This window comes from Embiotoca jacksoni, unplaced genomic scaffold (assembly GCF_022577435.1).
Source record: "Embiotoca jacksoni isolate LCO1_2020_lvr unplaced genomic scaffold, fEmbJac1.0.p SCAF_26, whole genome shotgun sequence".
NCBI lineage: Eukaryota > Metazoa > Chordata > Actinopteri > Embiotocidae > Embiotoca > Embiotoca jacksoni.
Genome location: NW_027185377.1, coordinates 5,218,820 through 5,231,956, shown reverse-complemented (window position 1 = coordinate 5,231,956; position 13,137 = coordinate 5,218,820). Strand labels below are relative to the sequence as shown.

The 13,137-nt window shown below is 42.8% G+C and overlaps 1 protein-coding gene across 6 annotated transcripts in view; it reads right to left on the bottom strand.

Moving 5' to 3' along the window:
* Positions 1 to 153: 153 nt before the first annotated feature.
* Positions 154 to 13,137, bottom strand: part of LOC138204783 (cytohesin-1-like) — a 19,721-nt gene continuing 6,737 nt past the window's right edge. For 4 of the 6 annotated variants that reach the window (XM_069160268.1, XM_069160269.1, XM_069160272.1 and 1 more), the window contains exons 2-12: positions 10,504 to 10,586; positions 7,349 to 7,413; positions 6,758 to 6,824; positions 6,456 to 6,574; positions 5,747 to 5,940; positions 5,195 to 5,343; positions 3,802 to 3,913; positions 3,079 to 3,155; positions 2,889 to 2,960; positions 1,831 to 1,985; positions 154 to 1,746 (exon numbers count right to left, since the gene is read on the bottom strand). In XM_069160268.1, coding sequence (XP_069016369.1) covers positions 1,668 to 1,746; positions 1,831 to 1,985; positions 2,889 to 2,960; positions 3,079 to 3,155; positions 3,802 to 3,913; positions 5,195 to 5,343; positions 5,747 to 5,940; positions 6,456 to 6,574; positions 6,758 to 6,824; positions 7,349 to 7,413; positions 10,504 to 10,586 — 1,172 coding nt within the window. In that variant the 3' untranslated portion in view covers positions 154 to 1,667. Of the gene's footprint in view, positions 1,747 to 1,830; positions 1,986 to 2,888; positions 2,961 to 3,078; positions 3,156 to 3,308; positions 3,581 to 3,801; positions 3,914 to 5,194; positions 5,344 to 5,746; positions 5,941 to 6,455; positions 6,575 to 6,757; positions 6,825 to 7,348; positions 7,414 to 10,503; positions 10,587 to 13,011; positions 13,112 to 13,137 lie in introns of those variants that run through there. The other 2 variants (XM_069160274.1, XM_069160270.1) reach the window with 2 other exon arrangements.

Sequence of the window (13,137 nt, the reverse complement as noted above, 5' to 3'; positions counted from 1 at the left end):
AAAAATATCAAAAGATTGACTTACTTTTTTATTTTTTTGAGGCTTGAAAGCTCTTTTGTTCAAATATTTCCAAGGTCGCGAACGTTTTCCGTCGACATTGTCGGCCGAGCGTAACTTAACGAATCGAGTCTAGATTGAAACCGGAGGAGAAGATTGCTTTGCAAACTTTTAATGAGACAAACAGGAACAAAAAAAAAAAAAAAAATTACAAGAAGTCTGGATGAATAAATATTTAACTATGTATGCGTTACCCTTCATGTTCATAAACAGTGCACTGACAACAGGCCAACAGCAGTAAGAAAACAGGCTTAGAAAAAAAAAAGTATTTATATGGCGACACACTGAACAGCGTCCAGGACAGCGTCCCAGAATGAGTCCTAAACTAGATCCGTTTCTCTGTGGACGTCTTCGTCGAGTGTTTCAGATTTATCAGGTCAAAGATCCCAATTTTAGAAACTGTATCTGAATCACACTAATCAGCCCCTCCAGGGTTTTTTGTGATCAATTTTTTTTTTTGCTTTTCCAAGTCAGGGGGGGGAAGAATAATAAATTCAAGTACTACCTCATGAAGGAAGCCATGTTTTTAATATATATTTTCTGAACTTAAAGAACCAATGGGCTCAAAGTCATAAAAATGACGGTTTCACATAACAGTGTGACTGTCATATAGAATAAATACATAGCTTAAGTCTGTAAAAATATTTATATACTTTAAATTCTCTTTAAATAATATTAAGTGCATACGATGTGCACAAAAATATATTGCAAAATACAACTAAGTGTATAAACTTGTGTCATTTAACACAGACTGACAACGCTCAACGATTGGTCGCCTAATTGTCATGATAAATAATAAAAAATTAAAAAAAAATCCATTTCCCATAAACCCCGTCACTTCCTGTTTTGTGGTTTGTTGTGATGATGAGAGGAGGTTGAAGAGCTTCGCTGATTTTAAACGAGTTATTTTTATTGAAAAAGCACGTTTTTTTGTTGTTTTTTTGTTCGAGTTCGTCTAATGCGGAGACATTATGGGATTATTTGAATTTGAATTAATTATCACAATTGTAATTTCCTGGAGGGACTGAGTGATGTGCAGAATTTTTTTTTTTAATCAAACATCAGCAGGAAGTGATTTAAATTGGAGTAACAAATTCTGTCTTACCTCATTTTTCTCCTGGAGACGGAAGGTGAAAACATTTCCTGCCCTTTTTTTGTTTTTGTTGTTGTTGTTGTTGTTGTTGTAAATATCTGTAGAGACTCGATGTACTGAAGCAGACCGTACAGCGACTGTGTGAAAAGGCTCCGAGGTCAATCAGACATATTTCAACAGTCGTTACAGCAGATTTCCAGATGAGTGGGAGTCCTAACCGGAGGGCACGGCCTCATTACAGTGCTGCAGAACCAGAGCTTTGAAAAGGTCAAACAGAAAGAGCTCTTTTATCTGCAGACGGGAAATCGAAGAGTCAAGTTGAGGTCAAACCTGTGACGAAGGTACGTCGGTTCTAAAGGTAACGAGAAAGGAGCTTTTCTTTCTTTCTTTCTTTCTTTTTTTTTTTTTTTAAAAGCTGAATCCTCTGCGTCGGGTCCAAGTGTCTCTGCAGCAGGAGCATCAGGTCCACCTCCAGCAGGCCGGCGCTCGGTGCCTCCGCGTTTGACCTGCAGCGGCTCTACGGCCCCTTCAGGGAGGAGACCTTCTTCTTCCGGGCAGCCAGCATCTCGTAGAACGGGTCTTTGCTGATGGCGGCTCTGCAGGAGGAAGATGATTAGACCTCGACATCTTCACCGTCGGTCCGATCACGTGCAGCAGATGAAAGCGTAACCGTGACTCACTTCATGCTGTTGATCCATTCTTCCTTCTCCTCTGCGGTCGGGGCGGAGATTCGGTAAAAAGTGTGGTTGCCCTCGACGACGCGGCCGTCTGCCTCCGTCTTGCAGGCCTTGATCACCTGATCTTTGTGGTTGGGGATGAAGAGCTCGAAGCAGTTCTGGGAGGGAGCGGTAACAAACGCGATGACTCAGGAGGTTTATCTCGGCAGCCAAGTGCAAAAACGCAAATTAGCTTTTAGGGTTGGATGGAATATATAGATTTTATAGGACATAAAAAAAAAATAATAATAAACGGCCACAAATATTGATCAGCTTTACATTTGATGGGAATTTAAAGAAGCAACTAGTTGATATCCAAGTGGAACAAATACAAGATACACAGAAAATACCCGTGATGGGAGATAAATGTGATATATATTTAGGTGCCAGTTTATTAGGTACACCTCACTAATGCAGTCCTGAAACCAATCCTCCTTCATGATGTTTAGGTTTTGTTGAAACTGTTTTCATTCAACTTAACGACCATTATGGAGGCTGCAGTTGATCCGATATATGTTTCGGCCTGGTGGACAAAATAATAGAAACACCTGCAAGTGTAATCCAGTACAGTTCAACAACAACAGCATGTCCACTATAGAGTTAAATCAACACTTCTTTGAAATGGTTTCGACAAACAACTGAGCAGTACAACCTTCCTGAGGAGGATTTATCGTTTTAGTCCCGGGGCTCTAATAAAAAAGCAACTTAGCAAGTCTTATCTTGGAGAAGAGTTGAAACAAATGTTCATGGGGGATGTGCTTTGCTAATCATTCAAATGATTTCTTTCAGAAAAAAAAAAATGCCAAATATTACCGAGTACCAGCTTTAGAGTTGGAAAAAAAATGAATCTATATTAAAGTGCTCTTTAGATGCAGCCCTACTTTAGATAGATCACAACATATTTATCCATTGCTTACTATCTTCACATTTGGGAATGTTTCCTTCCTTCATTCAGGAGATCCAGAGGTGGGCTGCGACACGGCAAAAAGTACGAGAGAGAGAAAAAAAGACCAGCAGTTTACCGGTTTCTTGGAGTCATCGACTTCTCGGATACTCAGGTTTTCCAGTGGAATAATCCCTCTGGGCTCCTTATCCTTGTAAACAGAGAGAGGAAACAAACGACAGTGGGAGACCTCTAAGTACAACTTATCCAAGCACACATCGCGCAGTATTTAGCAGACGCCTCTTCTCGGCCAAACGGGAATTACTTACAGTGGTGTATTCAAAGTAGTAGAGGCAGTTATCTGTGAGAATAAACCAGCGCCTCTTCCAGGTCTTCACTCGTCCGCCTGAGGACAGATTACAGGTGAGCTGCGACTTCAGGAAAGACACAAAACCGGACTTGATGTACGACACAAAATCAGCGGGTTAAATAAAGCCGACTGACCGCAAAAGCTCAGGTTAAAAAAAAAAAAAAAAAAAAAACGAGTCAGTGGCCGGCAGTTAGAAGCCGATGTGAAACATTTTTTTTTTTTTTTTTTTTTTTTTCATATCGGGGCACAAGCATCATAGCAGAGTGTGAAATCGGATGTGAAAAATGATGTGGCTTCTTGTTCTGACTAAAGTTGTGATGCGAAGGTGAATGCACACAGCCAGCAGGAGTAATACGGTGGAGGTGGAGGGGAGGGGGAATGGGGGGGAGGGGGGGAGGGAGGGGGGCAGTTCAAAGGCAAAGCAGAGCATAAAAGCCGGGGTGTTTGAGGATACATACCTCCTGGAGTCAAAAAAAACAAAAAAAAACATGAAACACAAACAAGAAGAACGTCAACAGGAGTTTATAAAAAAAAACACTGAAAGTGTTCATAGTTTCAACAACACAGGTCTGTCTTCATTGTATTAAACATGTTGTTACACAGGCAGTCCACTAGAGGGCATGTTTACAGCGTCTTAACAGGAGGACGAACTGAAGGTTTTCCACCGAGCGAGTTCACATACCGAGTTTGAGCAGCCAGCCTTCTCTGTCGGGGTTGAAGAAGGTGTGCGTGAGGTCGTTCCCGTCGTCCTCCGGGATCTTAAAGGGTTCGTTCTTGATGCTGTCGTACAGGTTCTGCAGAGGGTGACATGCAGAACAGGAGGGATATGAGATGGTTAGAAAAAAAAAATGTATTGCTGGGTGGAACGTGAGGAGGAATAAAGAAGCAATTTGCTCGGAGTCACAGAAGTTGCCTGCACTGAAAAAAAAGTAGAAAAGCCAAGTTTCTATTGAATCTCAACTATTCTTTGAAATGGGACTGTAGATTTTGCTGAACCCCAGGAGTATAACAGAGTTGTTTTCTGCGTTGCCTCTCGGTACGTTTTACATTGCTATTACTTATTCAATCCCCCTGATCCACGGGAAACAGCTGGTAGGGTCCGGTCCTGATACACCGTCAGGCTCTGGAAACACTGCAGATGCTGCAGGAAAGCGAGATGACGAGACACTTTTCATTATGCGCCTTCTTCCTCCTTTCAGAGCAGATCCGCGATGGTTCACAACCTCCAGCTGTGAGCGCAGCTCCTATTAAGCGCGCAGCATTCAGCCAGCGCGCACACAACCGCTGCATGTAGCCGTGTATAAAATTATATGTCACGGCAATAACCATAACAACCAAAGCACCGCCATGGCAACCGCCACGATCCCAGCGACAGACTGTCTCCCTCGGCCTCTGCAGCAGCCGGTGAACCGACTCCTGTAACGTTTCCTTCTTAAATGAGTCCGTGTTTAGTGTCTGAGCAGCCACAGCTGAAAGGAGCACCGCCTCGGCCTGTGGTCACAACCGACCGCGGTCTCCTACATAATACATGACGCTCCGTCATAACGCCGAGCAGGCGTTCTCCACGGATCACAGTTATTGGACGGTGACGAAGAAGCCTTTCCGAGTCCGCAGGCCTGTTTGCTACGAGGATCCTCAGCACCCGGTGTCACTTTATAGTTTTACTGGGTCAAAGAATCATAAAAACGATCATCTAGTTATTGAAGATCAGACGATATTTTTGGGCTTTGTATACTGTAAAGATGTGCATACTGTATTGAGAATGAGTCCAGATGTAATAATAAAATGGATATACAATTCTTCAATGATTTTCATCATTTGTGAGGCGCAGTTCAATCTGGCAGCTGCGTTTCTCTCTCTGTCGCAGTTTAAACGTTCTCCCGAGAAGTGAAGGCACGACCGTGAACAGGAAGAGAAAAATACGTCGTTTTCCCATAAAGCAAGTGCCGTGTGCCGTTTTCTGTCGAAACGAGACATTCCCGTCGCTTGAATTTTTACTTGCAACTTGACAGCCGGTTCAGCGTCTAACAGAGGGAGGTGTGTTTGGAGTTGTTTGCGTTGAAGCCTCCTCTCACCCTCAGCAGGTCCTCTGGCAGGTCTCCTCCGTCGTTGATTCCTCTGTTCATCGCAGTGAATCTCTGAACCGAGGGTTTGTCCTTCACGTTGGGGTTGTGCAGACTCGTGTTCAACATGATGACGGCGAACGACAACACGTAACAGGTATCTGAAAACGGAGACAAAGGACCGGATGAACCTTTTTTTTTTTTTTTTTTTTTTTTTTAAACGTCCTTGGTACTAAAACGAACACGGTTTAAATGTTTTAATAAAAAAACAACTCTTCCTGTATTTATCTCTGCTCCTCGCTGATTTCAACTACAAAATTCATATTCGTTGCCTTCGATTTTCAGTGTTTAAATAATTAAAATACTAGTTACTAAATGTTTGAACAGAAGTGTTGAATAAATATTAATACAAAATGCTGGTTCCTGAATGTAATCATGTGGTTAGAATACCCGCTATAAAAAGAAGATTTGGGGGAAATATTATTGTTTTACGGCTGAACCGTTTCCTTCCCCTTTTGGTTGCACTTGTAAACGTGGCGTCTCCCCGTGGCGGTGAACACACACCCGTGCTCTGAAACACGCCGGGGTTGCAGTGACAGTATCGCTGGGCGAACGCCTCCATCATGCGGTCGATCTTCTGAGCCTCGCCGGGCAGCCTGAAGCTCCACAGGAACTGCCTGAGAGCCTGGACCAGGTTCAAGTCTGTGAACTCGTGTAACTCCAGGAAGGCGTGCAGAACCTCGATGTTGAAGTCATCTCTGCACGACGCACAAAATCACACACACACACACACACACACACACACACACAAGTGCACACGCACACACGGGGGAGTAAACAGAAGGAAGACGGGATCAAGAAGTGAAGGCAGCTCTGTTTAACTCGCCAGACTTGAGGAGTTCGACGAGATACAAACGGATTAATCGAGGATCTTTTAGAAGTGATCACGACCTTAAGTATGTAACTTACTATTGTACAATTAAAAAGGCCTGATTTCTTCTTTTAACACATTTACACGCGTACAGTTCTCAAAAAGTTCATAGACCGAAAATATATATATATATATATATATATATTTTTTTTTTTTAATGAGCAGGTTCTCTGAAACTGTGATTACTTATTTTGAGGAATAGATCTTTTTAACGTGTGAAAAATGATCAAATGTATTAATTTCATGGAGCTGGTATTGTGCATGCAGGCTGACGGTCACATGTCACGACTTGCGCTTTCCCTACAATGACACTGAAGGAATTAGTTTGGAGGTATTTCTTACCTCTCCCCCAGGTAGTCTCCGATGGCGGTCTTATTAAGCCCCTCCCCCTTGTAGAGAAACTGGGCGATGTCATCGCTGGTGTTTTTCAACAGCGAGCTGTCAATCAAGAAGCGAATCCCCTGATGGACAAAACCAGAACACGCAACCCAAACTTAACATCAAACACTAAAAACACAAACACACCGAATACGAAATCCTTCAAAAGAGCCGACGAGGTAAAGAAACGAGTTTTTAATCCAATCGAGTCATCATTTTCTATTTATATAAAGTTGAAGGAACTCCTACGACATAAATATATTTACCTTCCTGGGGTCCATGTTGAACTTCTTTCGGCCCATGGCCATCTGTTTGTTCCTCTGCATACTTTTCCTAAAAACAGAGTCACATTTTTAAAACGCACTATCGGTGGTTAAATCTTCCCCCGTGAAACATTCTCTTGTTTCGGCCTCTCAAATGTGTTTTGCTTCTTTTCTCCGTTTTACATGATCTTCATCATCATCATCATCAACGAGAAGGAAACACTTCCGCTTCCTTCAGCTGAAGGAATTTCAGAAAACGTGAGTGGACCTCGGGTTAATATTTTTTCCCACTGAATATTTATTTATTTATTTATTTTTTGAACTGGTCAGATTAAAATAAGCAGTTCATGTTGGGCTCTGGGAAAATGTGATGTGCATATTTGCCCGTTTTCTGCCATGAACATACAGGACAAAGTATTTGATCGATTAATCAATAACGTAAACAATCCCTCACGGCAGCGGGCTCTGTTTTGAGCGTCAGGCAGATTTCTCTGGTCATTTTTCGCCCTATAAACCCACTTCCACCAAAACAAACACCGACTAGTGACGCCGCCGACGCACTCGCACGGAAACGGCAGTCGAGAGACACTTTACCTCTCTTCGGTCAGGCCCAGACTTTCAATCTCATTGGTCACTTCTGCTATCTCATCCTTCAGCCGCTGAGAGCAGACGTGACGTAGAGGAGGGAAAGGAGCAGAGATGAAACACACGGAGGAAGGAAAAAAAAAACAAGGATTAGTTTTCTCGGCGTTTCGGCTGAAAGGAAACAACATCAGACATATTCAAGCGATGCTCGTGTGAAATCTGACTCTTCACACTGGAGATGCTGTGAATGTCACAGTTAAGTGCACATGGTTTGTCTGTCCGAGCTACCTCCACGACGAGCACTTCCTGCCGGGTAGGTGACCCACTAAAAACCTCCTAAAAGTGCAGACGTGATTCACTCTCTCTCAGACGGACTCGTTCTTCCTCTCGGCAGGAGTTGCGTGCAGCAGCCGCCCTTCTGCAGAAAATCCTCTCTGGGATCCGGAGCACCTGTTCTGGTGTTCTGGGGTCAGAACCCACCGCCCTTTCCCCGGTTTCCCTCTTCCCACTACTCCACTCCACCCCCCCCTCCCTCCCCTGTGCTGACCCAGATTTATCAGCCTATCCGCCCCACCCCCCACCCACCCGCCCCTCCCTCCCCGGCCCATTTGAGTGTCACACTGGTGGGGAGACGGGAATTTGCAGGATCAAAGACTTTGACTGGCTTAGCGGAGCTGCTCGGGAGAGGCAGAGGTTACGGGCGGAAAGAACAGAGGAGGGAAACAGATGGAGAAACACTGAGCCCGGCAGAAAGATAATGGACCGAGGTAATTATAGAAGGGAGGCAGAAAGTACTCGAGGCCGGCGTCTCACGTCGGCGCTGTAAACACGTGCGACTCTCGGGCGGCGAGCGCGTGCGTGTTGCGCGACCGCCGAGGCCACATCACCCTCACCTGAGGTAAATAAAATTCCACCGTGCGCGTTTCCATGGTTACACCCCTTTCATAAACTGACAGCGTCCTCTGTCTCCATTACTGGAATATTTCACGGCTCATTACCCGTTACCCCCCCCCCCGCCCCGCCCCCCTCCCAGAGGGCAAGACGGGGGCGGGGCTTAGAGGCGCGAAAACGCCGAAGGAGTCGACCTCGGTAATAAACTCCATCCATCAGTCGGCACGGCGTCGCAGCCCGGAGGCCGAGAGTTTTTTTTTGTGTGTGTCGTGTGTCACCACGGAGGACGTTGAAAAAAAAAGCATCTCATCGAATCTGTATTCACGCTCTGGACCGGCTTCTCGAAACCGTTTGGGTGGTTTGTTTTGTGGAGGACGGACATCGTGTTAAAAGAATATACGTACTGCTTTTATTTTACTTTTATTTGGTACATTTCAACATTTTCAATCATTTTAATCCTTCATTATCGCAAAAAGAAAAAAAGATATCAACTAGAAAAATCGCTCATTCTTTTGCGTCCTGAAGTTAAGTTGGTAAAAAAAAAATAAAAAATGGAAGAGCACTCGTCCCTGTCAAGTTATCAAAAATACCAAAATTTTTACGTCAACATAATTAATGAACATAAGTACCCCCCTCAAATACTGTATTTGTTGTTGTTATTGTTGATGAAGTGTATCAACAAAACATTGGAACCAAGAGAAAATTTGCAGTTTCATGTTGTTACTTAGTTGAATATAGTGTTTTGCACTCTTAGTTAATTTATGAACAATTAATAAGAAAAATGATAGACATAATCCACAGAAATCAGTAAAAGGCGACAATTACTCTGATTACTGGTTAATTAAACATTTTCTCAATTAATCCGTTACGTGTTCAACCTACAAAATGTCAGTAAATTGCCAAAGAAAATGCCCATTATAAGTTTCTGAAGAATTTGCTGCTGTTGTCAAAACCCAAAGATATTAACATTATTGTGTCATAAAACAAAATAAAAACACAAAATAATCTCAACTGACAAACCGTAACCAGCAAATTTGGGAAATTTTTACTTAAAAAAAAAAAAGGACAATTAGCCCATAATCGAATTAATTGAGGATGAATTTCTTTCAGCTCCAAGTTAGCTGCCCATATTATTGGAGGAACTCCACCTTATTAGAGGTGGATGATATTAGTAGTCAACACACGATAAATAATTGTATTAGCAAACATTTTTGTTTCATTACTCTATATTTGATCCTCTATGCTCATATTCAACTCGTATCATTTGTTTATCTTAAATGTATATTATGATTACAGGTCGTGCTCTGTCCCCCGCTCTGCAAAACCAATGTACCCAAATAAAGAGCTGACACAGGCAGTTCTGCTAATTCATTAAAGGTTGTGAGAGGAAGTGAAGCGGGAGGAGGGGTGGGGGGGCGGGGGGGTTAAACCCGACCCTCAGGGCACAGAGGGCTATAGGACAAGCACACAAAGAGCATAGTCTGTCTAAAATGTGTACAGTAATGCTCCAATGGTCAAACTCCCCCAGCACCCCCAAAAAAACCCACGCATACATAGACACACCTCCCCGGGCGCTCTGGTCTAGACATGGAGGTGCAAATCTCCTCAAGGACACAGAGACAGGAAAGAATTACAATGTGGTGTACAGACAAAGGGGGAAAAAGGACAAAGCAAAACAAACCAGGCTTTTGTAATTCTTGAAGGCTTCTGGTCTGAAATAATCCAAATGATTAAAAAAAAAAAAAAAAAATGAAACGTTTCAGTCCAGACGACCACAAGGTTCACAGCAAGGACAAAAACAAACTCCTTTTCATAGCTGCCCAGCTGAAGGAGCATTTTGTCCTGGTAGTAATCAAGACAGGAACAGGACAAAAGAAAAGGCCTCAAACATAAATCTGTATTTATACGGAGGAATTTATGGTGAAAATGTGCGCGCCTCACGCAGACTCCAAACGCAGGTTTGACGGGTCTAACGAGTGGAGGAGCAGCCACGAGTGTCGATCCACAAGCTGTTCATTTATATCCGTGTATGGCTGACTGGGCTTGTTTAAGGTGGTCCACAGTTACTGAGATCCATAAAACAGAAACACATCAAAGACAAACGCATGTTGCCGTTTTTGTGCGTACAGAGTTTTAGTTGAGAGTTTACATAGGCCCCAAAACTCAGCTTGGATTTGGTGTAGAGGTCAAGAAATAGATGGAGAAAAAAAATAAATATATATATATATATAAGTTGAGGAGAGCATCACCACAGTGTGTGAGTGTATTCTTACTTGAATGTCCTGCAGTAGCTCTTGTTTTCTGCGGCGGATGTTCTCCAGCTCCTGACGCTCTTCTGGACTGAGGTCATCGGGCACTGAGGACAGAAGTACACAAAGCACTCAAACACAAAGATCAAATATTCTCTCCCTTACACACGACAGAAATTGAGTATGTGATATATATATATATACACACACACACAAACACACAACTGAAGAAAAGAGGCCTGAGAGTCCCACTCCTCTGGATCACTATGGCAACACAATCTTTGATCCATCAATTTTACCCGCCCTCCACATCCAGACATGAATTGGAGGATGAAATCAAACCCCTTCGTCTAATTCTGACACACACACACACACACACACACACACACACACACACAATGACTGAAAGTGGCAAAGTAGCAATTATAAAAAAAAGTCAAGTACCATTAAACACTTCAAAATGTTATTAGACAAACATGTTTTGAAAGTTTCTGAGCTACATTTTTGATGACGTACAGAAATATCTGTTCTCTGTTCTCGATGTTGAAACGATGACAAACGGCGTGTCGGCGTGGGAGACGAAGACTTCACTCTCATGCAGTAAAGAATGAGAGGAGACAATTCGATCTCATTAACAAGCTCATTATCATGGAGAATTTATCGAGTCAGAAAAACATTCAACATTTAAGAAGACAGAATTAGAGAATTAGAGAAATATATAATTCGTTCAATTAAAATGACAGAAAGATTAACTGATTTTAAAAAATAGTTGCCAATTAATTCTGATTGATTCATTGTTGCAGCAAAATTTAATTTTTTTGTAAACTATTAAATACATAAATAAAAACAGCTAATCATAACTTTTTTATTTAAATTACAAAATAACATTGAACATTCATAGTCTCCAGATGGTGATCCTGATAACTGGTATCCTGCTTTTGAGGTTGATGGTTATGTTTTTAATTAAATGTCCCGACAGCTATTGGATGTAATGCCATGAATTATTAACATTTATGCCCCCCCTCCCCCCCGTAAACACACTTAACACTAGTGTTGTTTCAAATATAGTTAATCCCAAGAACTGTTGAATTTTTTTTTTTTTTTAATGAGACGAGACGCTCATTTATGATGCAATCACAAAAACAGACTTCCCAGAAGTCCATTTCTGTGCGTGTCGAGCTGACGTGACCGTGTTGCCTCCATTAAAAACACGCCCTTAACCGTCCACCACCAAGTGTGTCCTCAGATAGAACAGAAGTTCACGCATCACATCTGCAGAGGAACGATAAGGAGGGAAACGCGCATCTGTCAGTCACTGACTTGTGTTTTTTTTTTTTTTTCTCAAGAAACCTTTAGCAGGAAGGAAAAACAGAGAACGTTTTCCAGTAATAAAACAAAAGAGTGTAGCATTGCAGTGTCTGCGGCAAATCTGCATATATTTAATGTGTCACGTCTACAAATTTTCAAAAAAAAAAAGCCCCTGCACTGTCAACTATAATCTTCTGCGTGGCTATTTTCTGAAGCATATAAAACTCTCTAACCAGAGAAAAGGGGAGGCTGAGTAATAAGCAGCCACAGACAAATCAAGCTGTGCTGCTGCTGTTTGCCAGCCTCATTAGTGGAGTCCCGCTGAGGGATTCAAGTGAACTGTTCATTTCACTTTGTCGTCATAACCAAGTCACTCGCTGTCAACTTCTGGAGAAACACAACGAAACAAAGCGAGACCGGGACTTATCAACACTTGTGAACACATTCAAACATTTTAGGATCTGTAAAAAAAAACACACACACACACACACACACGCACACGCACACCCCTCACCCACATAGGAAGGTTTAAGTAGGCCGGACCAGCTCTTATTATAAACCTGAGGACAAGAATAACTCACTATTGTGAGCGGGGAGGCAGTAAAACTGGTGTTCACACTCACTTCCCCGCTCTGCTTATTTATTAAGAGAGGAAATAAGAAATCAGATTCATGATGGCTTATCAGAACTGTCATATTCTCTTCACAAACAAACACAAAAATACATATTCTGACATAAATAACAAGATGCCTCTTCACACTGTCCAACCAGCTCCTCTGCAGAGTCTCGAGGTCATCGAGCGAGTGTTTGCGTTAGCAAAGTAATGGGACACCTTGTCAAAGCAATGCTGCTGATGGCCAGCTGCTCGTGACAAAACCGCCATGCCCGGGTCCTAAAGTTTGCTTTCTGTCCTACTTCCACTCTGGGGGTTTACAAGTTCTGCAACACATCACTTCTGAAGATGCACTGACGTCTGTAAAAAAAAAAACTAAAAAAACAAAACAACTAAGAAAAACCACAACTGTTAATCAATCTGCAGTTACTGTATGTTCTGGCAGGGTTTCCGTCTGTCATCACATTTGTTTGACAGGAAGACATGATGACGCACACATGCACACACACACACACACTCATTCAGATCAAATTCTGCAACACGGATGTATGCAGAAGTTAGGACAACACGCGGTTTCCCACGCATTAGTGTCATAACCCTGAGGATCGTACCCGAGACAGCTTCTGTCTGCCGAGTGGCTCCAGCACCGGTCTCGGCGGTCCCGGTACAACCAGTGAAGCCCGAAACACTCAGCCAAGGTTCGGGTTCTCCCTCCGGTTGCGTTTAGAGGTCTAGCT